Source organism: Arachis ipaensis, chromosome B6, assembly GCF_059453495.1.
Source record: "Arachis ipaensis isolate K30076 ecotype BB chromosome B6, ASM5945349v1, whole genome shotgun sequence".
In the NCBI taxonomy this organism is placed as follows: domain Eukaryota; kingdom Viridiplantae; phylum Streptophyta; class Magnoliopsida; order Fabales; family Fabaceae; genus Arachis; species Arachis ipaensis.
In genome coordinates this window covers 22,467,090-22,492,653 of record NC_142441.1, presented here as the reverse complement: position 1 = coordinate 22,492,653, position 25,564 = coordinate 22,467,090, and the positions used below count along the sequence as shown (strand labels likewise).

The window sequence follows — 25,564 nt, the reverse complement described above, 5'->3', positions numbered from 1 at the left end:
AACAGCATCTGCAGTCCTTTTTCAGCCTCTGAATCAAATTTTTGCTCATGTCCCTCAATTTCAGCCAGAAAATACCTGAAATCACAGAAAAATACACAAACTCATAGTAAAGTCCAGAAATGTGATTTTTATTTAAAAACTGATAAAAATATAATAAAAAGTGACTAAAATATATTAAAAACTACCTAAAAACAATGCTAAAAAGCGTATAAATTATCCGCTCATCACAACACCAAACTTAAATTGTTGCTTGTCCCCAAGGAAATAAAATCAAAGTAGGATAAAAAGAAGAGAATATACAATGACTTCCAAAAACATCTATGAAGATCAGTCTTAATTAGATGAGCGGGGCTATTAGCTTTTTGCTTCTGAACTTTTTGGCATCTCACTTTATCCCTTGAAGTTCAGAATGATTGGCATCTATAGGAACTCAGAATTCAAATAGTGTTATTGATTCTCCTAGTTCAGTATGTTGATTCTTGAACACAGTCACTTTATGAGTCTTGGCCGTGACCCTAAGCATTTTGTTTTCCAGTATTACCACCGGATACATAAATGCCACAGACACATAACTGGGTGAACCTTTTTAGATTGTGACTTAGCTTTGCTAGAGTCCCCAATTAGAGGTGTCCAGAGCTCTTAAGCACACTATTTTTGCTTTGGACCACGACTTTAACCGCTCAGTCTCAAGCTTTCACTTGACACCTTCACGCCATAAGCACATGATTAGGGACAGCTTGGTTCAGCCGTTTAGGCCAGGATTTTATTCCTGTGGGCCCTCTTATCCACTGATGCTCAAAGCATTGGATCCTTTTTATTTCACCCTTGCCTTTTGGTTTAAAGGGCTATTGACTTTTTCTGCTTGCTTTTTCCTCTCTTTTTTTTGCAAGCTTTTCACTGCTTTTTCTTGCTTCAAGAATCATTTTTATGATTTTTCAGATTATCAATAACATTTCTCCTTTTCCATTATTCTTTCAAGAGCCAACAATTTTAACATTCATAAACAACAAACTAAAAAATATGTACTTTTCAAGCATTCATTCAGAAAACAAAGAGTATTGCCACCACATCAAAATAATTATTCTGTTTTAAAATTCAAAATCCATGCACTTCTTTTTCTTTTTTGATTAAAATATTTTTCTTTTAAGAAAGGTGATGGATTCATAGAACATTCATAACTTTAAGACATAGACACTAAGACATAATGATCATATAATAAAGACACAAACATAGATAAACCTAAAGCATAATTTTCGAAAAACAGAAAAATAAAGAACAAGGAAATTAAAAAACGGGTCCACCTTAGTGATGGCGGCTTGTTCTTCCTCTTGAAGATCTTATGGAGTGCTTGAGCTTCTCAATGTCTCTTCCTTGCCTTTGTTGCTCCTCTCTCATGACTCTTTGGTCTTCTCTAATTTCATGGAGGAGAATAGAATGCTCTTGGTGCTCCACCCTTAGTTGTCCCATATTGGAACTCAATTCTCCTAGGGAGGTGTTAATTTGCTCCCAATAATTTTGTGGAGGAAAGTGCATCCCTTGAGGCATCTCAGGGATTTCATGATGAGGAATTTTCTCATGCTCTTGCCCATGAGTGGGATCTCTTGTTTGCTCCATCCTTTTCTTAGTGATGGGCTTGTCCTCATCAATGAGGATGTCTTCCTCTATGTCAATTCCAACTGAATTGCAGAGGTGACAAATGAGATGAGGGAAGGCTAACCTTGCCAAAGTAGAGAACTTGTCCGCCACCTTGTAGAGTTCTAGAGATATAACCTCATGAACTTCTACTTCCTCTCCAATCATGATGCTATGGATCATGATGGCCCGGTCTATAGTAACTTCAGACCGGTTGCTAGTGGGAATGATTGAGCGTTGGATGAACTCCAACCATCCCCTAGCCACAGGCTTGAGGTCATGCTTTCTTAGTTGAACCGGCTTCCCTCTTGAATCTCTCTTCCATTGAGCGCCCTCTTCACAAATGTCTATGAGAACTTGGTCCAACCTTTGATCAAAGTTGACCCTTCTAGTGTAGGGATGTGCATCTCCTTGCATCATGGGCAAGTTGAATGCCAACCTTACATTTTCCGGACTGAAATCTAAGCATTTTTCCCGAACTATTGTAAGCCAATTCTTAGGGTTCGGGTTCACACTTTGATCATGGTTCTTCGTGATCCATGCATTGGCATAGAACTCTTGAACCATTAAGATCCCGACTTGTTGAATGGGGTTGGTGAGAATTTCCCAACCTCTTCTTTGAATCTTATGTTGGATTTCCGGATATTCACCCTTTTTGAGCTTGAAAGGGACCTCGGGGATCACCTTCTTCTTGGCCATAACTTCATAGAAGTGGTCTTGATGCACCCTTGAGATGAATCTCTCCATCTCTCATGACTCGGAGGTGGAAGCTTTTGCCTTCCCTTTCCTCTTTTTAGTGGTTTCTCCGGCCTTTGGTGCCATAAATGGTTATGGAAAAACAAAAAGCAATGCTTTTACCACACCAAACTTAGAAGGTTTGCTCGTCCTCGAGCAAAAGAAGAAAGAAAAGAGTAGAAGAAGAAAATAGAGGAGATGGAGGGGGGTTTTGTGGTTCGGCCAAGGGGGATTAGTAGTGTGTATGATGTGTGAAAATGAATGAGGGAAGATGGGTTTATATAGGAGTAGAGAGAGGGGTAGGGTTCGGCCATGTATGGGTGAGTTTGGGAGGGAAAGTGGTTTGAATTTGAATGGTGAGGTAGGTGGGGTTTTATGATGGATGGATGTGGATTGGTGAAGGGATTATGGAGAAGAGGGTAGGATTTGATAGGAGAGGGGTTTTTGGGGAAGAGGTATTGAGGTGATTGGGGAAGGGTATTTGGGGGAGAGTGTTATGGAAGGGTGTGAAGAAGAGAGAGAGAGAGAGAGACGAGGTAGGTGGGATCCTGTGGGGTCCACAGATCCTGAGGTGTCAAGGATTTTGCATCCCTGCACCATGTTGGCATGCAAACGCCCCTTGCTTGCCAATCCTGGCATTAAACGCCAGGTTGCTGCCCATTTCTGGTGTTTAACGCTAGCTTTTCTCCCCTTTCTGGCGTTTAACACCAGCTCTGTGCCCATTTTTGGCGTTAAACGCCAGCTCTATGCCCCTTTCTGGCGTTAAACGCCCAGAATGGTGCCAGACTGGGCGTTTAACGCCCATTCTGCTATTCTTACTAGCGTTTAAACACCAGTAAGCTTCTCCTCCAGGGTGTGCTATTTTTTAATACTGTTTTTCATTCTGTTTTTACTTTTTTAGTTATTTTTGTGACTTCACATGATCATCAACCTACATAAAATAACAATGGAAAATAAGTAGATATAATAAAATTGGGTTGCCTCCCAACAAGCGCTTCTTTAATGTCAATAGCTTGACAGTGGGCTCTCATGGAGCCTTACAGATACTCAAAGCATGATGATGGCCTCCCAACAGAAAAGTTAGAGTTTGAATGTAGGGGCTCTATTTGACTCTGCATTGAGAGAAGCTTTTCATGCTTCCTCTCCATGGTTACAGAGGGAGATCCTTGAGCCTTAAACACAAGGGAGTCCTCATTCACTTGAAGGACCAATTTTCCTCTGTCAACATCAATCACAGCTTTTGCTGTGGCTAGGAAGGGTCTGCCAAGGATGATGGATTCATCCATACACTTCCCAGTGTCTAGGATTATGAAATCAACATGGATGTAGTGGTCTTCAACCTTTACCAAGACATCCTCTACAAGTCCATAAGCCTGTTTCCTTGAATTGTCTGCTATCTCTAGTGAGATTTTTGCAGCTTGTACCTCAAGGATCCCTAGCTTGTCCATTACAGAGAAAGGCATGAGGTTTATGCTTGACCCTAGGTCACACAGAGCCTTCTCAAAGGTCATGGTGCCTATGGTACAAGGTATTGAGAACTTTCCAGGATCCTGTCTCTTTTGAGGTAATCTCTGCCTAGTCAAGTCATCCAGTTCTTTAGTGAGCAAGGGGGGTTCATCCTCCCAAGTCTCATTACCAAATAACTTGGCATTTAACTTTATGATTGCTCTAAGGTACTTAGCAACTTGCTCTTCAGTAACATCTTCATCCTCTTCAGAGGAAGAATACTCATCAGAGCTCATGAATGGCAGAAGTAAATTCAATAGAATCTCTATGGTCTCTGTATGAGCCTCAGATTCCCATGGTTCCTCATTAGGGAACTCCTTGGAGGCCAGTGGACGTCCATTAAGGTCTTCCTCAGTGGAAATCACTGCCTTTTCCTACTCTCTAAGTTCGGCCGAGTGGGTAATGTTGATGGCCTTGCACTCTCTTTTTGGATTCTCTTCTGTATTGCTTAGGAGAGTACTAGGAGGGAGTTCAGTAATTTTCTTACTCAGCTGACCTACTTGTGCCTCTAAATTTCTAATGGAGGACCTTTTTCAGTCATGAAACTTTGAATGGTTTTAATTAGATCAGAGACTATAGTTGCTAAGTCAGAATGGCTCTGCTTAGAATTCTCTGTCTGTTACTAAGAAGATGATGGAAAAGGCTTGCTATTGCTAAACCTATTTCTTCCACCATTACTGTTTGTTGAAGCCTTGTTGAGGCCTCTGTTGGTCCTTCCATGAGAGATTTGGGTGATTTCTTCATGAAGGATTATAGGTGTTTCCATAAGGTTCTCCCATGTAATTCACCTCTTCTATTGCTGGGTTCTCAGGATCATAAGCTTCTTCTTTAGATGAAGCTTCTTTGGTACTGCCTGTTGCTGCTTGCATTCCAGACAAACTCTGAGAAATCATATTGACTTGCTGAGTCAATATTTTGTTTTGAGCCAATATGGCATTCAGAGTGTCAATCTCAAGAACTCCTTTCTTCTAATTCGTCCCATTATTCACAGGATTCCTTTCAGAAGTGTACATGAATTGGTTATTTGTGACCATTTCAATGAGTTCCTGAGCTTCTGTAGGTGTCTTCTTCAAATGAAGAGATCCTCCAGCAGAGCTGTCCAATGACATCTTGGACAGTTCAGACAGACCATCATAGAAGATACCTATGATGCTCCACTCTGAAAGCATGTCAGAAGGATACCTTCTGATCAATTGCTTGTATCTTTCCCAAGCTTCATAGAGTGATTCACCTTCCTTCTGTCTGAAGGTTTGGACTTCCACTCTAAGCTTACTCAATTTTTGAGGTGAAAAGAACTTTGCCAAGAAGGCATTGACTAGCTTTTCCCAAGAGTTCAGGCTTTCCTTAGGTTGTGAATCCAACCATATCCTAGCTCTGTCTCTTACAGCAAAAGGGAAGAGCATAAGTCTGTAGACCTCAGGGTCAACCCCATTGGTCTTAACAGTATCACAGATTTGCAAGAATTCAGCTAAGAACTGATGATGATCTTCTAATGGGAGTCCATGAAACTTGCAATTCTGTTGCATTAGAGAAACTAATTGATGCTTAAGCTCAAAGTTGTTTGCTCCAATGGCAGGGATAGAGATGCTTCTCCCATAGAAGTCGGGAGTAGGTGCAGTAAAGTCACCAAGCACCTTCCTTGCATTGTTGGCATTGTTGTTGTTTTTGGCTGCCATGGCTTCTTCTTGTTTGAAAAGCTCTGTTAGGTCCTCTACAGAGAGTTGTACTTTAGCTTCTCTTAGCTTTCTCTTCAAGGTCCTTTCAGGTTCAGGATCAGCCTCAACAAGAATGTCTTTGTCCTTACTCCTGCTCATATGAAAGAGAGAGAAGAAGGAAGTATGGAATCCTCTATGTTATAGTATAGAGATTCCTTGAGACGTCAGAGGAAAAGAAGAATAGAAGGAGGAGGTAGAGAGGAGAGAATTCAAACTTATAGAGAGAGGGAGTCCGAATTGCACATTGAGGAAGAGTGCTAGTCCCTTAAATAGAAAAATGTGAGAAGGGGGGGAGGAAGAATTTTCGAAAACAAATTAAAAAGATTTTGAAATAATTAAAAGAAATATTGAAAAATTGATTGATGATTTTCGAAAATTAATGTTGAGAAAGTAGTTAAATGATTTTAAAAAAGATTTTGAAATTAGAAATAAAAAAGATATGATTGAAAATTATTTTGAAAAAGATGTGATGGAGAAGATATGATTGAAAATCAAATGAAAAAAAGAAAGTTTTAAAATTAAAGTTGATTACTTGACTAACAAGAAATTAGAAGATATGATTCTAGAATTTAAAATTTGATCCTTTCTTAATAGGCAAGTAACAACTTGAAAATTTTGAATTAAATCATTAATTGTAGCAAGAATTTTCAAAAATAGTAAAAAAAATATAAAATGGAAAGAAATTGATTTTGAAAAGATATGATTTGAAAAAGATTTGATTTTGAAAAATTATGAAAATTTGCAAAAGATTTGAATTAAGAACAAAATCTTACCTCTTGTGCCATCCTGGTGTTAAACACCTAGAATGGTATCCATTCTGGCGTTTAACGCCCAAAATACTACCCTTTTGGGCGTTTAACGCCCAGTCAGGTACCCTGGCTGGCGTTTAAACGCCAGTTTTCCTTCTTCATTGGGCGTTTTGAACGCCCAACTTTTTCTGTGTAATTCCTCTGCTGCATGTTCTGAATCTTCAATTCTCTGTATTAATGACTTGAGAAGACATAATTTTGAAATTTTTTTTTGAGTTTTTTAATGATGAGAAACAACAAAATAAAACTAATCATGGAAAACTAAGATCAAATAAACAAAGCATGCAAGACACCAAACTTAGAAATTTTCATATTAGATACACCAACAGATTGAGAATGCATATGAGAAACAACTAAACACACAAAACAAGAGAATTTAAAGATCAGAGCAAGGAAATCATCAAGAACATCTTGAAGATTAATGAAGAACATAATGCATGTAATTTTTGAAAATTAGAAGAATGCAATTGACACCAAACTTAAAATTAGACACTAGACTCAAACAAGAAACATAAAATATTTTTGATTTTAAGATTTAAAATTTTTTTTTGTGATTTTTCGAAAATTATATGGAAAAGAAAATAAAGAGATTCAAAATTTTTAATAAGAATTCCAGGAATCATGCAATGTTAGTCTAAAACTCCGGTCCAGGAATTAGACATGGCTCACTAGCCAGCCAAACTTTCAGTGATAGCTTCGATCTAAAACACTAGACATGGCCAATGGCTAGCCAAGCTTTAGCAGATCATTACTTTCAATAGCAAAATTGATAGAAATCAATAAGCTCTTGTGATGATAAGTTGAAACCTCGGTCCAAAAGTTTAGACATGGTTTCACAACCAGCCAGACTTCAACAAATCATCATGAAACTCTAGAATTCATTCTTAAAAACTCTGAAGAACAGAATAGAAATTTTTTTTTTGTATTTTTGAAAATTTTTTTCGAAAAAAAAAAGTAAAAAGCTTAAACATAAAATAAAATTACCTAATCTACGCAACAAGATGAACTGTCAGTTGTCCAAACTCAAACAATCCCCGGCAACGGCGCCAAAAACTTGGTGCACGAAATTGTGGTCATCAATGGCACCAAAAACTTGGTACGCACAATTGTAATCTCAACTCTTTATCACAACTCCGCACAACTAACCAGCAAGTGCACTGGGTCGTCCAAGTAATAAACCTTACGTGAGTAAGGGTCGATCCCACGGAGATTGTCGGCTTAAACCTCTACTTTCCTATTACCTTCTTCCAATCATTCATACTCCTTTCCATGGCAAGCTTTATATTGGGCATCACCGTTGTCAATGGCTACTTCCCGTCCTCTCAGTTAAAATGGTCCAAATGCGCTGTCACCGCACGGCTAATCATCTGTCAGTTCTCGATCATGTTGGAATAGGATCCATTGATCCTTTTGCGTTTGTCACTACGCCCAACACTCGCGAGTTTGAAGCTCGTCACAGTCATCCCTTCCCAAATCCTGCTCGGAATACCACAGACAAGGTTTAGACTTTCCGGATCTCAGGAATGACCGCCAATTATTCTAGCCTATACCACGAAGGTTCTAATCTTAGATTAGAAACCCAATAGAATATACTCCAGCTGTCGTCCAATGACTACGTTGAACATCATGTAGATCGCTTTGTGGTTGTCAGGCACGCGACCTTGGCTAAGCGAGTAACGAAGATTGGGTGATTGTCACGGGTCACCCCTTCATTCTGACTTAACTGAATTAAGTACGAGAGTATATCTTGGAGAAGAAGTAGGCGTGAATTGAATAGAAAATAGTAGTACTTTGCATTAATTCATGAGGAACGGCAGAGCTCCACACCTTAATCTATGGTGTGTAGAAACTCCACCGTTGAAAATACATAAGAACAAGAAGTCTAGGCATGACCGTGAGGCCAGCCTCAAACGTGAACATATAAGTTCCAAAGATGAAAAGTGTGTAAAGGTCTCTGAAAGTATGTAAAGGTCTCCGAAAGTATAATAGCAAGAGGTCCTATTTATAATACTAGTAGCCTAGGGTTTACAGAAATAAGTAATTAATGCAGAAATCTTCTTCCGGGCCCACTTGGTGTGTGCTTGGGCTGAGCATTGAAGCTTTCACATGTAGAGACTTTTCTTGGAGTTAAACGCCAGCTTTTGTGCCAGTTTGGGCGTTTAACTCCAGCTTTTGTGCCAGTTTGGTCGTTTAACTCCAGCTTTTATGCCAGTTCTGGTGTTTTGACGCCAGAATTTTTATGCTGACTTGGAATGCCAATTTGGGCCATCAAATATCGTGAAAATTCACTTTGAGTGCAGGGAGGTTAGAATCCAACAGCATCTGCAGTCCTTTTTCAGCCTCTGAATCAGATTTTTGCTTAGGTCCCTCAATTTCAGCCAGAAAATACCTGAAATCACAGAAAAATATACAAACTCATAGTAAAGTCTAGAAATGTGATTTTTATTTAAAAAATGATAAAAATATAATAAAAAATGACTAAAATATATTAAAAACTACCTAAAAATAATGCCAAAAAGCGTATAAATTATCCGCTCATCAGTCCCTTCTAAGTTATTTCTAGTAATTCATTTTATGTGGACCTTGTCAGGTCTCTTTTTATAGATTACTTCTTTATAACTTTTTGTAGCTTTGTCGGGTCGACTTCATCATGTCGGTCCCTTTTAAGTTATTTCTAGTAATCCATTTTATGTGGACCTTGTCAGGTATCTTTTTATGGATTACTTCTTTATAACTTTTTGTAGCTTTGTCGGGTCGACTTCATCATGTCGGTCCCTTTTAAGTTATTTCTAGTAATCCATTTTCAGGGCTAGCCATGCCTCTTTTCTATGGGTTACTTTTTATAACTTTTTGTCGCTTTAATCTAGTCTGACTTCTTTTATGTCAGTCCATTCTAAGTTATTTCTGCTAATCCATTTTTTATTTCAAACCTCGTCAGGCCTCTATTCATGGATCGCTTTTTATAACTTCTTGCATTATTCTGTTTTTGTCGCTTTTCATCTTGCTGATTTTGATCCTCGTTTGGCCGACCTTTGATGAATTCGGTTTTCATCTTCGCCGACCTTATCATGATCGAGCAGTGGGTTTGGTTTTCACTTTTGCCGATCTGTAGCTTTATAATCGGGTGATGAATTTTTGCATTTCAGATTAATGCGTCTTGATAAAGAGGATTTGTAGAAAATCTGAAAAAACTCTATTCAAATAGAAAATATGCAAATATATACATGTGGGTGCTCACCCTTCTTAAATTAGGTAATTTGTAGATCTTGGCTTGGCGCCTCATTAAAAAACCTTCTTTAGGAAAAAGAGTGTACCTTTGTCCTAAGATCTTTTATTATCTTTTAACTATAATACCTTCTTAGGTTGCAGGCATGCCATGACCTTGGTAGCTCTCGCCCCTCAAGTTCGGATACTTTGTAATAGCCCTTTCCCAATACCTCTGTGACTCGGTATGGTCTTTTCCAGTTAGCCGCCAGCTTCCCCTCTCCGGGTCGACTTGTTACGATATTTCGGATTAGAATGAGGTCATTGTTGGCGAAGCTTCGCTGTACTACCTTTGTGGTGGAATGAGGAGTTGTCCGATATGCCCATAAGACTTGTGGGAGCTCTTCAGCCCATGCTCCCTTTCCGTCTTGTAGTCTCCATTTTAATCCAGCCAATATGACTTTATTGGCGACTTCTGCCTGTCCATTAGCCTGGGGATGTTCTACGGAAGTGAATTGGTGTTTTATTTTCAAGTCGGCCACCAATTTTCTAAAGCCTATGTCTGTGAATTGAGTGCCATTATCTGTGATAATGGAGTAAGGAACCCTAAATCTTGTGACAATGTTTCTATATATGAATTTTTTGACTTCTTTGAGCAGTGGCGTTAGCTAGGGGCTCTGCCTCAATCCACTTTGTGAAATAGTCTACCCCTACGATGAGGAACTTGACCTATCCTGATCCTTGGGGGAAGGGCCCAATGAGGTCGAGTTCCCATTTTACAAATGGCCAAGGTGAGGTTACACTGATGAGTTCTTCTGGTGGGGCGATGTGAATATTTGCATGTTTCTGACATGGTGGACATGTCTTTACGAACTCTGTTGCTTCCTTTTGCATAGTCGGCCAATAGAATCTGGCTCGGAGTACTTTTTTGGCGAGAGCTCGTGCTCCGAGATGGTTTCTACAGATGCCACTGTGTACTTCCTCTAAAACTTCCTTGTATTGGAAGTTGGCACACATTTTAATAGTGGCGTTAAAATCCCTCTCTTGTATAGAGTATTGTTTATGATGGTATAGTATTGTGCCTCCCTTTTTAACCTCTTTGCCTCCTTTTTATCTGTAGGGAGTGTTTCTATTTTGAGATAGTTAATTATGGGAGTCATCCATCCTTGATCCATACTTGTTATGGCTAGGACCTTTTCTTCTTCCGAGATTGACGGGTTCTACAGTATTTCTTGGATGAGGCTTCTATTGTTGCCCCCTGGTTTGGTGCTGGCTAGTTTTAAGAGTGCATCAGCTCGAGCATTCTGTTCTCGAGGTACGTGGCGGACCTCATATTCCCCGAGTTGTCCGAGCTGTTTCCTGGTTTTGTCCAAGTACTTTTTCATGGTGGGATCATTGGCTTGGTAGCTCCCTGCTTTTTGTGAGGTGACTACTTGTGAGTCGCTGAAGATGATAAGTTTTTGAGCTCCAACCTCCTTAGCCAGCTCCAAACCAGCTAGTAGTGCCTCATATTCGGCCTGGTTGTTTGAAGCAGGGAACCCGAATTTGAGGGAAAGTTCGATTTGGGTTCCCTGAACGCTTTTTATTATCACGCCTGCGCCACTTCCGATTTTGTTTGAAGAGCCGACTACGTAGAGATTCCATTCTGTGGGAATTCCCAGAGTGTCAGTGTATTCAGCAATGAAGTCGGCCAGATATTGGGACTTGATGGCCGTCTGAGCTTCATATTGTAGGTCGAACTCGGATAGCTCGACTGCCCACTGTAAAATCCTTCTGGCTAAATCTGTTTTCTATAGAATGCCTTTTATGGGCTGGTAAGTATGGACTTTGATCGTGTGAGCTTGAAAATATGGTCGAAGTCGTCGAGAAGTTAGTATGAGAGCGTAGGCGAACTTTTCTATCTTCTGATAGTTTAGTTTGGTCACTTGTAGGGCTTTGCTGATGAAGTAGATGGGCTGCTGCCCATTTTTGTCTTCTCTGACTAGTGCTGAGGCTATTGCTCGATTTCCTACTACGAGGTATAATACAAGTGGTTCTCCCTCCCGTGGTCGAGTTAGAATAGGTGGTTGTCCCAGGAACCGTTTGAAATCCTAGAAGGCCTGCTCGCACTCCGTTGTCCATTCAAACCTCCTTCCCTTCTTTAAAGTGGCGTAGAAGGGGAGAGATCTTATGGCTGATCCGGCTAAAAATTTGGACAAGGCTGCCAGTCTTCCATTGAGTTGCTGTACCTCTTTGACGCAGGCCAGACTTTTATGTCGAGTATTGCTCGACATTTATTTGGGTTTGCCTCAATTCCTCTTTGTGTGAGCATGAAGCCCAAGAACTTGCCAGCTTCTACTGCAAAAGTGCATTTTACTGGATTGAGTCGCATACCGTGCTCTCTTATGGTGTCGAACACTTTGGTGAGGTCAGAAAGTAGCAATTCTTCACTCTGTATTTTTACCAACATGTCATCTACATATACCTCCATGAGTTTCCCAACGTGGTCTGCGAAGACTTTGTTCATTAATCTTTGGTAAGTATCTCCTGCGTTTTTAAGTCCGAATGGCATGACGACATAACAATAGTTTGCTTTTGGGGTTAGGAACAAGGTTTTTTCCTAATCAGGTGGATACATTGGGATTTGATTGTATCCTGAATAAGCATCCATGAAAGAGAGGTACTTGTATCCAGAGGAAGCATCCACTAGAGTGTCGATATTTGGGAGTGGATAGGGATCTTTTGGGCAAGCTTTATTGAGGTCGGTGTAATCAGTGCACATCCGCCATTTCCCATTTGACTTTTTCACCAAGACAACATTGGCTAGCCATAGGGGGTACTTGAATTCTCTTATGAATCCTGCCTCCAGTAGAGCTTGTACCTGTTCTTCCACAGCTTGGGATCTTTTCGGCCCGAGCTTCCTACGCTTCTGCTGTACTGGCCGAGATCCTGGGTATACTGTCAGTTTATGGCACATTAGCTTGGGGTCTATGCCTGACATGTCTGTGGCCCTCCACGCGAAGAGGTCGACATTATCCCTTAGGAACTGTATCAAGGGCCTTTTTACCTCTTCCTTTAGGGTTGCCCCAATATTTGTTGTTCTGTCCAGGGTGTCTCCGATCTGGACTTCTTCGACTTTGCCCTCAGGTTGTGGGCGAAGTTCTTCCTGACCTCGAACTCCCCCGAGTTCAATGGTGTGGATTTCTTCCCATTTGCCTCTGAGGTTCAGACTTTCATTGTAACAGCGTCGTGCTATTTTCTGATCTCCTTTTATCGTACCAATCCCTTCTGGGGTTGGAAATTTCATGCATAGATGTGGAGTTGAGACTACTGCTATGAGCTGATTTAATGTTGCCCGACCTATTAGGGCGTTGTAGGCTGAGCTTATGTCGACTACAATATAATCTATGTTGAGTGTCCTTGACCGGTTTCCTTTTCCAAAGGTTGTGTGTAGTGAGATGTATCCAAGTGGTTGGATTGGAGTGTCTCCTAGTCCAAATAAGTTGTTCGGATATGCTCTGAGCTCTTTTTCCTCTAGGCCGAGTTTGTCGAAGGCGGTTTTAAACAAGATATCAGCCGAGTTTCCTTGGTCCACTAGTGTGTGGTGGAGGTTAGCGTTGGCCAATATGATAGTGATGACCATGGGATCGTCGTGTCCCGAGATGATACCAGTCGCGTCCTCTTTAGTGAAAGTAATAGTAGGCAGGTTGGGTGCCTCTTCTCCTCCCTCGATGTGATATACTTCTTTCAGGTATCTTTTTCGAGATAATTTAGAGATCCCTCATCCTGCAAATCCTCCATATATCATGTGGACATGTCTCTCTGGGGTACGAAGTGGCCGCTCAGTTCGGCCGACTTCTTCGTCTCTTCTTCTTTTTCTGGGCTCATCTGTTTTGCTGGCTAAGTACCGATCTAGTCTCCCCTCTCTCACCAATTTTTCTATGACATTCCTCAAGTTGAAGCACTCGTTGGTGGGATGTCCATAAATTCGATGGTATTCATAATATTCTGTCCGATTTCTGCCTCCTTTTTTGCTTTTAATTGGTCGAGGTGGTGGAACCTTCTCAGTGTGGCATAATTCTCGATAAACTTCCACAAGAGACACCCGAAGGGGGGGGGTGTAGTTGTGGTATTTCTTAATCTTCTCTCCGTGTTGGTCTTCTTTCTTCTTGGACTCTTTATCCTTATCCCGAGATGAGTAGGAGAATCCGGATTTTGAGGTCTCTCCTATTCGAGAGTTTTCCTCCATGTTGATGTAGTTCTCATCTCGTTCCTGCACTTTATTTAGAGATGTGGGATATCTTTTTCATATGGAGTGACTAAAAGGTCCCTCTCGTAGGCCATTGATGAGGCTTATAATGGCTGCTTCTGTTGGCAGACTTTGTATATCCAAACATGCTTTGTTGAATCTTTCCATATAGTTGCGAAGACTCTCCCGATCTCTTTGCTTGATCCCTAATAGGCTTGGGGCGTGCTTGGTTTTGTCTTTCTGTATGGAGAATCTGGCAAAAAATTTTTTGGCTAGGTCATCGAAACTTGCGATGAATCTCGGGGGCAGACTGTCGAACCATTTAATTGCTGTCTTGGTTAGGATTATTGGGAAGGCTTTGCATCGAATAGCGTCTGATGCGTCGGTGAGATACATTCTGCTTCTGAAATTGCTGAGATGATGGCTCGGATCTGATGTGCCGTCGTATGGGGTTATGCCAGGAGCTTTGAAGTCCTTTGAGACTTTGGCTTTCATAATCTCTTTAGTGAATGGGTCTTGATCTTTGCGGGGGTGATCTTCATGACTGGATTGTGTAGTCTTGGTTTTGAGATCGGCTTCGAGTTTCAAGAGTTTATCCTCCGATTCTCGGCGTCGCCTGGTTTCTCTCTGAAGGTTTCTTTCAGCTTCTCGTTGATGTTCGACCTCTTTTTCGAGTTGTTTGAGGCGATCTTGTTGAGCTCGTAGGGCCTCCATGATTTCTGTGTTTGGAAAATTTTTATTTTTGTTGGGTTGAGAGGTATCCTTAGGTGTGGTGTCCGCATTTTTATGCGGAGTTCTCTCCTCCAATTCGGAGTCATGGTCGTTGTCAAGGTTATCTGCCATGGTGATGGGATGACTTCCAAGTCCCCGAAAATGGTGCCAATGTTCTGAGGGTTACCTGAAACTGTTGGTCGATCACGGATGAGATCTGCTGTGGTGGCCGGAGCTATCGTGTCCGACCTGGTGGAACTGGAGGAGCTGGAGATGCTGCTGATCCTTCATCACCAGAGGGTGGTGGTACCTGCAAGAGACTCCGATACTTAAGTTAGCATGGGCTTTAAGCAGGTTTTTAGTAGAATCAGAGTATGAGTTATACCTGGGTGCTCCAGTGTATTTATAATGTTGTAGAGTGATCTTTTCTGGAGATAAGATAGTTATCTTATCTTATCTTTAAGTGAAGTCATCTTTATCTTTAGGAGAACCGTCCTTATCTTTCTAGGCTTTGGCTGCCTTTAGATTTGGGCCGTGTTCCTTTGTCTGGGTCTTTTTGGGCCTCTGTAGTGATTTGGTCGACCTCTTTTATAAAGAGGTCAGATAATCCTGGTCTGAACAGGTCGGTCGACTTGTCGTCAATCAGCCCGGGTCACACAGCTCGGATCCGGGCATGAACAAAGAGCTAGAGAGAAGATTAAAAGAATTCTTAGAGTCCCACAGAACCCGATCCCGCAATCGTACGGTAAAGGAGCGTTCCCGAGGTAGAGAAAGGGTGAGTCCAGAAAGGTCCCGAGATCACCGACGTGAAGATGGGGTCGGCTAAAACGGAGGAAATCCTCTCGACATCAAGATCCATATGATGACCACAAAAGATGAAGAAGGTCCAACTCCCAATCCCAATCAACTCAGTCCAGAAGGAAACGGACTTTGGACAGAAGTCCAAGCCCTATGCATTATATGGATTCTAGGGAGCATGTAATCATGGGACAAACTCCCTTTGCCTCACATGTTCTACAGGTCCGATTATTCAAATACTTTGATAAACCAACCGATTTGAAATATGAAGAAAAGTCAGACTCTCAGGAACATATAGATGCTTTTGAAGCATGAATAAACCTAAAGGGAGTAGGAGATGCTATAAGATATAAAGCATTCCCAATAACTCTTTCTGGGCCGGCAAGGGTGTGGTTCAACACATTGTCCTCTGGCTCCATCTCCTCATTTCATGGCATCAAGGTCAAGTTTCTTGCTCACTTTACCACTAGGCGTACTCAGGCTAAACACCAATTTCACTACTCGGAGTAGAACAAAGGGTTGGGAAAAGCATAAGAGATTATCTTGACAGGTTCAACAAAGCACTCTTAGAAGTGAACACCAGAACACCAAAGGTCATATGTCTTTGCCTTATCGCCGGTTTGCTCGAAGGAGACTTCTGTAGGCACCTCACATCTAAAGATGTGAAGTTTATGGAGAAAATCCATTAGATTGCTCTAGAATATATGAAGGACGAAGACATCTCAAGTGTAGTTTTGACAAAGTGAAAAAACTCAGCTCCCTCACCTAATAAGGCCGGGACCTCGGGATAAAGTACTCTAAAGACAATGGTTCCTAGAATGGGAAAATTTTCTTCATACATACCGCTCGTGGCATCACTAGCGGAGGTTTACCAACAAGTGTCACATCGTGGCATCTACCCAAAGCTAGGCAAATTTGACCAAGGGCATCTTTAAATAAATCTCAATATTGTGATGACCATAAGTCCTATGGTCATAGGATAGAAGATTATGTAGATATGAAGGATGCCTTAGAGTAGGCTATCCAGGATGGAAAGCTTCCAGAGATTGTCTAGCATGTTAAGCCACCCCAATGACAAAATGATTATGAATATCAGGAGGCGAGGAATCCTCAAAATTCTAAAACTACAAAAAGTCAGGAAGTCACTGCACAAGTGTTTGTGAATGTGGTGGTACGAAAGAATGAGTTGTAAAAAACTAAAAACGCAATTAAGAAAGATGTCAAGTCCACAAGTAGTTCCAACGTTTTCAAGATACAGAGCTTCCCAACCATTCAATTCAATGCAGAAGATTACCAATATACCACGATGGAGGATGATGAGCCTTTGGTGATCACAACTAGGTTATGAAATGGAATCGCAAAAAGAATATTGATATATATTAGAGCAGATTCCAATTTACTATTTAGGAATGCATTTAATGCCCTAGGGCTCAAGGATCACCATCTCAAGCCACACCTACCTGGAGTGATGGGATTGGGAGATTATTATATCAAACCTGACGGAGCTATCAACTTCCTCTTCACGGTGGGAGAAGGATCGGAAGCTTGGGTGGTACAAGAAGAGTTTGTAGTTTGAAGGATTCAACGGCCCATAATGTTATCCTTGGACGAAAAATGCTGAATGACCTTTGCGCTTTCGTTTTAACCAAGTTTTCCATCATGAAGTATATGACGGCAGAAGGATGGGTAGCCACAATTCAAGGAGATCGAATATTTGCTATCAAGTGCAATACAGCAAGTCTGGGCCTAAGAGATAAGGCCCAGAAGTCCACAGGGGTATTCTTACTGGATTTGGACTCTCGAGTTCAGGAGAAGCCGAGGCTGCAGACTGACGATAATCTGGAAAGATCCAAATTGGATTGGAGGCGGAGAAATATACATTCATCAACAAAGACTTACTTTACCCGCTGAAGTCGGAACTTCAAGATCTCTTGAAAGGTAACATATCTATTTGCCAGGGAACCATCCGACATGCCCGGGATTGACCCCGCGTTCATGTCCCATCAACTTGCCATCGATCCCTCGTATAAACCGGTCGCTCAACGACATCGTAAGATGTCCCAAGATCAGGGTGACGAGGTTAAGAGGCAAGGGCAAGGGTTATTTGTAATACCCTACCACACTAAACTTTACGCTTAAGTCGTAAAACAGAGGTGGTGTGGTATTACGACCTCTAAAATAAAATGAGTACATATAATAGCAGAAGAATTATAATATGCTAGGAGCCTTGAAGAATAGAGGAAACAAAAATCGCGAAATAAAAGAGCAACGCTCAAGGAACGAGTTAACTTGCGTGCTAAGAAAACCATAACTATTAAACATAAGATAACAGAAGTGGGAATAGAGTGCCAAAGATACAAAATAACAAGCTCCTAACTCAGCCTGCGAAGTCAAGACTGGCCGGAGAATATTTACATATATATACATACATATCCAAAACCCAAAAGTACATATACACAATCCTGCCTCTCCATAAACCTCTAGGAGGATCAAAAGAACAAGTTATGCAGAGAGAAAACTAAGTACATATATATACATCATAGCATGACAAAATAACCCTGTAACCACTCTGCTTCAAGAGTCCAGATGCCTAACGAGATGCCTCTCGACCTGCATCTGAAAAATAACAACATAGTATGGAATGAGAACCGGAGGTTCTCAGTATGGTAAAGGTGCCACACACATAATATATAAGGTCCTGGGAATGCCAGAGGCAATCCTAGAACGCCGACACTCAGATTATAGAGCTTAAAGTATTAAATAGAAGCCATAAAAGGTGGTTCTCTAAAAATATTTAATCCTAACTCAACTTAACCTTAAATCTAAATCCATACTGCCATTCTTCCATACCTCCAACTCCTTCATGCATTTTCACAGACAAATAGACAGATAAGGCAAACACAAGAAGGTTACAACTACTGCAGGTAACAAATACACATTTAGCATGGCAAATACAGATAGGCACACCCAATTAAAGCACAAGCAAGTAATTCAAGTAATATGCATATGATGCATGCCTGTCCTATGGCTGATGAGGCTCATCTGTCGGTTATCCAGCCAACCCGACAAGTCTGAATTGTCCTTAGACGGTCCTCCGACGTGCATCCCCAAGAGTCTATGCATAGCTTTTTTTTAAGTAATCAATATTGCTCAATGGGGGTAACATTTCCGGGAATTTATATAGTGCCCGGTCACACTTACGTCGTAGGGTCAACAGAGTATCGAGTTTTCAACCTGGTACACATGGTGGCAAGCCACGGCACTTTATCCAGGGAATCTCTGATGTGGCGGAAATTGGGGAGTTAAGAATTTATTATAAGAGATGCGTTGCAAGTAAAGTTCTTAACAAACCAGAAATCCACTTATCAATTTAGAAGGGTTGTCACAAAGTTAAAATTAAAATACTGGGAGTATGAGTCCCAGGTCGTCTCCCAACGAGTTGCAGAGAGATGTGCTATTTTATTAATCAGATGTTTTCAAAAATGGTTTGAGTTGAATAACAGGAAATTAAATTGGAGAGTTTATGTAATTTTAAATAAAAGCCTTGGCTGGGAGTAGATTAGTTGGAAGCCCTATTCTTGTTGGAGTATTCTCAAGATTAATTGGTAATTGAGGGTTGTTCTGTTTAGTTATCCCTTACTAGGTAAGGAAAAGTCAAACAAGTTGGAAAGCTATTTCTATTCACAAGTCCCAATTCGCTTACTTGGAAGGATTGGTGTCAGTGACTAGAGAGCAATCCAACAATAAACCCAATTACAATTTTTCTTTTAAGCATTCCAACTCAAGATCTTCCTTTCAATCAACTCCCATCCAAGTTATGGAACTACTCGCTCATTGTAAATGTAGAATTCATAACATAGGAAAAGGAAATATAGAAAGACATGATAAATAATAATCAAAGGAATCAATTAGAAATAAAAATAGTTCTTGTATTAATAAATTCTAAAAATAATCCAATAATAATTCTGAGTAAACAAAGGACATGGAAGAGTAAGAGACAGGTAAAGAAAACAAACTAGAATGACAAAGTCTTGCTGAGGTAATAACTCTTCTCAATATCCCAATGCGAAAAGCAATAATAATAAAATCCTAAGAACTATGAATGTGTAGAGAGAAAACCTAGAGGAGGAGTAAAACTAGATCTAAAACTAAGATTGTGTGGAATGAATGTCCTCTTTCGGTTTCTGCATGTTCCTTGGCTCTAGTCTGCTTTTCTGGGCCGAAAACTGGGTCAAAGTAGGGCCCAAAATCGCCCCCAGCGAATTCTGCAGATTCTGCAGATCGCGCATGTCACGCGATCATGTCATTCATGCGGACGCGTCATTCAGCGTTTTGCCTTTCCACGCGTGCGCGTCGTCCACGCCTCCGCGTCACTTGTGCAGTTCCTATCCGCGCGGTCGCGTGAGCCATGCGTCCGCGTCACTGCGATTTCCTTTATGTCGCGCGGTCGCGTGAGCCATGCGTCCGCGTCACTTCTCGCTGGTCATCTCCTCAATTTCTTGTGTTCCTTCTATTTTTGCAAGCTTCCTTTCCAATCTCCAAGTCATTCATGCCCTATAAAGCCTGAAACACTTAACACACAGATCACGACATCTAATGGAATGAAGGAGAATTAAAATACGTAATTAAAAGTCTCTAGGAAGTAAATATTCAATCATGTAATAATTTTAGGAAGGAAATATAAATGCATGCCAATCATATGAATAAGTGGGTAAAGAATTGATAAAACCATACAATTAAGCACAATATAAACCATAAAATAGTGGTTTATCAACCTCCCCACACTTAAACATTAGCATGTCCTCATGCTTAGTTGAAGGAGATAAAACAAATGAGTAGGAACATGTAAAACTCATGTAATGCAATGCAACCTATATATATGAATGCAACTATATGATTCTTGTCCACTTGGTCAAAAGTAAATAGGTTCTTCAAGACAATCACAAATCAAACTCCACTAATTCAATTCTTATACAGTAAGAACAGATAAAAATGCAAGAAGGTAGCTCCTGAAAGCAGGGAACATAGAATTTAAGCATTGAACCCTCACTGATGATGTATGTATACTCTAATCTCTCTAGTGTATAGGGCAATCACTCTATCCTTCTCTAATCATACTTTCTAATTTTTGTTCTTCTCCTAACCAATCAACAACATTTAATATACCTATGCAAACATCATAAGGTCTTTTCAAGGTTGTAATGGGGCCAAGGTAAGGGTAAGGATACATATATGGTTAAGTAAGCTTGTAAATTGAATCTTTAATTAACCTAAGCTTTAACCCATACATATGTACATTCTATATAACTCAAATTTCATACCTAGCTACCCAAAATTTCTCTTTCACATTCCATACTCATGTATCAACTTTTTATTTTAACTTTATCATACATGCATTGATCCTTGAATTCTTAACTTAACATTGGGGTAATTTTGTCCCCTTATTCATTTATTGAAAATTTTATTTTAATTTAATTTAATTTTATTTTATATTTTTTATTTTTTTTTTGAATATAAATATGGAAATAAACATAGCTTATCAATGCACATAGATTTTTTTTATTCTTATATTTCACATGAGTAGGTACCCAAATTTCCATTATATTATCATGACACATTGCCTTATTATCTTTTGTTCCCACAATTTTCCATACTTAATTAACACACACAATTCTATCTTAAGCTAACCAAAGGCTCAATTGAAAGTGGCTAACAAAGGTAATTGAAAGGGTAGGCTTGATTTGGATAAGTGAGCTTAAACAAGTAATGGCCTCAATCATATGCAAACATATAAATATATTAAACATTGGACATATAGGATGAAACAAAATGTAGATTACAATCATAGAGAAGTAAACACACAAGAATAAAATAATTATGGTTAAATAATGTAACCATGTAAATAAGCTCAAAATCTCACAGGTTGTGTGTTCTTTAGCTCAAAAACCATGTTCTATATACAACTTCAAGCAAATTTAACATACAAGTTTTGATAAAAATTAGTGAAATTTTATTCTCAAAATAGGGTCAGGGTCTTAGAAGAAACTTATTGTCTTTTCAATCAAGTAGAACATGCATGCAACTAATCTATTACTATGTAATTTATCCTATTCTACAAAAGAAAAACTAACTAAATATCCTATTTTATTGGTGTTAGGAAAGAGAAATTACCTCCGGAAGTCAGGTACTGACCGACCTTCCCACACTTAAGGCTTTGCACCGTCCTCGGTGCCATCTGTCAGGAACAGGCGTGGGCTGGTAGCAGTATCTCCACAGTCGGGACCATCATGGCTCCATGTGCTGGTAAAGGAAGTGGAGTCCGGGGTGTCTGAGTTCTTGAATTTTCCCATAATCAGCTCCTTAAGGTATGTGAATCGGTGCTTGTTACGGTGCTCTCTTAGCTTAGCTTTCTGTTCCTGCCGATCCAACTTTTCAAGTATCTGATGGAGCAGTTGGGTTGTTGTAGGTGCTTGTGGTGCGGAAGGAGGGAGCTCTTCAGCCGGTTCAGGAGGCTGGCTAGTAGGGGCTGCTGGAAGTCTAATATATTTCCCGTTAGGGACGTACTGATCATCCCGTGGAAGCATGGCTTTGGTGTCCCCAGCTCTGTAGGAGACCCTGGCTGCTGAGACGAGATCTGAGACCAAGGCGGGAAAAGGTAAGTTGCCCGCAATCTGTACATGTCCCATGGCATTCCGGATGTGTCTTGGTAAGTTCAGAGGCTGGTTTGTAAGGATGCACCATAGTAGAACGGCCATGTCTGCAGTGAAGGAGGATTCGTGAGTGCTCGGAAAGATGTAATGGGACATGATCTGTGCCCATACGCGAGCCTCCAAGGTAAGTGCTGAAGCCGATATTCCCTTAGGACGGGAACGGTGGTATCCGTAGATCCATCTGCTGCCAGGTAGTGCGATAACTCTGAGAACAGCGTCCCAGTCAAATTGGTACATCTGGCGCTTGAGTGAGGCTTCTTGAAAGGCGTCCAATCCTTCTGGAGCAGGGGGAAGATCTAGATCTTGTTGAATGGCCTCTTCTGTAATGGGGACTTGCTTCTGACGTACATAGACAGACTGCAGGGTTGGCAGGTGGAAATTAGAGTAGAACTCAACAACCCAAGAAAGATTAACCTGCCTTGGCTGTCTCTGGAGGAAACCCCATTGTCTTCGTGCAATTTGCGGCTCAACAAAGGTAGTAATATTGGGCGGGAGGATAAGAAGGTATTCGTTGTTGTAACTCCTTTCTGCCAGGATGGGGAACATCTGCTCACAGTAGCGATTGGTAAATCGTGCAGTGTCCTTTGCTGGGAAGGCTTTCTCTTTTTCATCAAACTTTATAATCCTCTTAATTCTTTTTGTTGAGGGCTTGACTGCAGTTGAAGAGGGTTCTGTCACTAGTGCTCTTTTTGTTCCTCTCCTTGCTGTTGATTTGGGAGTAGCTTTCTCTTTTCCTTTCTTGGTGGCCATCCTGAAAAGGAAAAAAGGAAGTAATATGAATTCAAAGGGACAGAGCAAGGAAGAGGATGGTGTAAGTGATAATCAATGCACGGTAAAGAGGATGTCGTTAACACATGGTCATGACTACATGTGAAAAGTTTACCAATGGAAATACAGCAAGTGCATGTGATGACAATTAAATGCAAGGTGTTTATTGGCATGCAGGCAAAGGTATGAGTAGCATAGATCAAGCATTTAATATGTTAAATATGTTATCACTCGTAACAAACTAACCATCATGTTTGTATTGACAATTAAATTAAATTAATAAAATAGTAAAGGAAATTTATGAAAAGCAAGCATTGAATAGTAGAATAGAATAATGTAGAAAATGCATAATGCATTATGAGTTTTTTCACAAACATGTAGCATGCATGATGAATAAACTATTGAAAATAATAATTTGAACATGCAAGCAACCCTTTAAAAAGTAATATATAATTGCCAAATAATTTTACAACAATCCACAAGCATATAATGAGAAATAATGACTCAATTAAATTTCTAACACCAATGAAAAGAAAAGGAAAGAAAAAGAAAAAGAAAATATGGATAATGAAAGTAAAAAGAAAAGAAAAGAAGAAAAATTAAGAAGAAGAATAGAAAAGTAAGAAGAGAAGGGAAAAGAAAAACCTTGTAAATGGTGGTGAGAAAGTAGAAAGTGAGAAAGAAGGAAGAAGGAAGAAGGAAGAAGGAGGAAATAAGGAAGGAAAAGAAAAAGTAGGATTTGAAGGGAGAAAGATAAGATATTTTGGCACATTAGGTTAAGCTGTGCGGCGCAGGCGACGCGGACGCGTGGGTGACGCGGTCGCACGACTTGTGCTTATTCGGATTGACGTGGTCGCGTCGGTCACGCGGTCGCGTGACATGTTTTGTGCTACTGGCGCGAAGGCAGCCTCGCGCTCGCACAACTCTCTGTTCAAAATCTTATTTTGCCAAATTTTGGGTGACACGGTCGCGTGGTCGACGCGATCGCGTGAGTGGCCAATATTGGAATATGACGCGGATGCGTGAGCCATGCGTCCGCGTGGTAAGGCTGTGCGTCTAGCGCTAGTCCAGCACCACTCCAGCATAACTTTCGGGTATGCACCCTTTTTACGTCGATTTTCATGTCACGCAGCCGCGTGGGTGACGCGGTCTCGTGGGAGGCCAGTGTTCGCACATGATGCGGACGCGTCAGTGACGCGGTCGCGTGGGGTGATTTCTGCCAAAGGCACGCCTCCAGCCACGCTTCTGCGTGACTTTCTGTTCGCTTTCTTATTCTTTCTGAGCCACCTGCGACGCGGACGCATCATTGATGCAGTCGCGTCGCGTGAAATTTTTTTTTTAAATATAAAAATATGCAAATGCAGATGCAAGCTATATGTGCGAATAAGGAGAAGAGTTATGAAAAAAGAAAACTACGAATAAAGAAAAGAACGATCATACCATGGTGGGTTGTCTCCCACCTAGCACTTTGCTTTAACGTCCGTAAGTTGGACGCTCCACTAGCTCAGTCTTCGGCTATGTGTGGGTCCTCCAAGAGGAAGATCTCGAGCTCTTTGTTTTCCTTCAACTTCATGCCATGGTACAGCTTTAAACGATGTCCATTAACTTTGATGAGTTCAAAGCTTGAAGGATGACTTAGGTAAAAAACTCCGTATTGCTCGGCCTTCTCTACTCTGTATGGACCTTCCCATCTTGATCTCAACTTGCCTGGCATGAGCCTCAGTCGAGATTTGTAAAGGAGGACTAAGTCCCCAGGTTGGAACTCTCTCCTCTTGATGTGCTGATCATGTACAGCCTTCATATTCTCCTTGTACAGCCTTGAGTTCTCATAAGCTTCCAGGCGAAGGCTTTCTAATTCTTGCAGTTGCAACTTCCTCTCAGCTCCGGCTGTTTCAAATCCCATATTGCATTCCTTTACTGCCCAAAAGGCTTTGTGCTCTACTTCAACTGGGAGATGGCAGGCTTTTTCATAAACTAAGCGAAAAGGACTCATCCCAATGGGTGTCTTGTATGCTGTTCTGTATGCCCAAAGTGCATCTTGTAGCCTGATGCTCCAGTCTCTCCTATGAGGTTTGACTATCTTTTGCAAGATGCGCTTTATCTCTCTGTTTGACACTTCGGCTTGCCCATTAGTATGAGGATGGTAGGCGATTGCAACTTTATGAATTATCCCATGCTTTTTCATTAATCCTGTTAGTCTCCTGTTACAGAAATGGGTGCCTTGATCGCTCACGATTGCTCGTGGTAATCCAAAGCGACAAATGATATGGTTTCTAACAAAAGAAACAACAGCGTTAGCATCATCAGTGTGGGTAGGAATTGCTTCCACCCATTTGGAAACGTAATCCACAGCTAACAATATATAAAAATAACCATTAGAATTTGGGAATGGACCCATGAAGTCAATGCCCCAAACATCAAAAATTTCACAGAAAAACATAATCTGTTGAGGCATCTCATCCCTCTTGGATATATTATCAAATTTTTGGCATGGGAAACAAGATTTACAAAATTCAGCAGTGTCTCTAAAAAGAGTAGGCCACCAGAATCCACAGTCTAAGATTTTTCTAGCTGTTCTTTGAGGGCCAAAATATCCTCCACTCTCAGATGAGTGGCAGGCCTCTAAGATAGACTGGAATTCTGATTGAGGCACACACCGTCTAATTACCTGGTCAGCACCACATCTCCATAAATATGGGTCATCCCATATATAATATTTAGACTCGCTTTTCAGCTTGTCTCTTTGAT

General features: G+C 40.8%; 1 protein-coding gene across 1 annotated transcript; it reads right to left on the bottom strand.

Moving 5' to 3' along the window:
• Positions 1-15,904: 15,904 nt before the first annotated feature.
• On the bottom strand, positions 15,905-22,798 carry LOC148554863 (uncharacterized). The gene is made up of 2 exons (XM_088490527.1): positions 21,720-22,798; positions 15,905-15,992 (listed from the first exon to the last, which is right to left on the bottom strand). The coding sequence occupies exons 1-2, from the start codon at positions 22,796-22,798 to the stop codon at positions 15,905-15,907; spliced, it is 1,167 nt and encodes a 388-aa protein (XP_088346653.1).
• Between the last annotated feature and the right edge of the window lie 2,766 nt (positions 22,799-25,564).

What these genes read in the sequence shown, in the direction of transcription:
- LOC148554863 (XM_088490527.1), bottom strand. Translation starts at nt 22,798, where the DNA reads ATGGCCACCAAGAAAGGAAAAGAGAAAGCTACTCCCAAATCAACAGCA. An exon ending in CTAAGAGAGCACCGTAACAA is followed by an intron (nt 15,993 to 21,719) that starts GCACCGATTCAC and finishes TCACATCTTTAG; the next exon opens with ATGTGAGGTGCCTACAGAAG.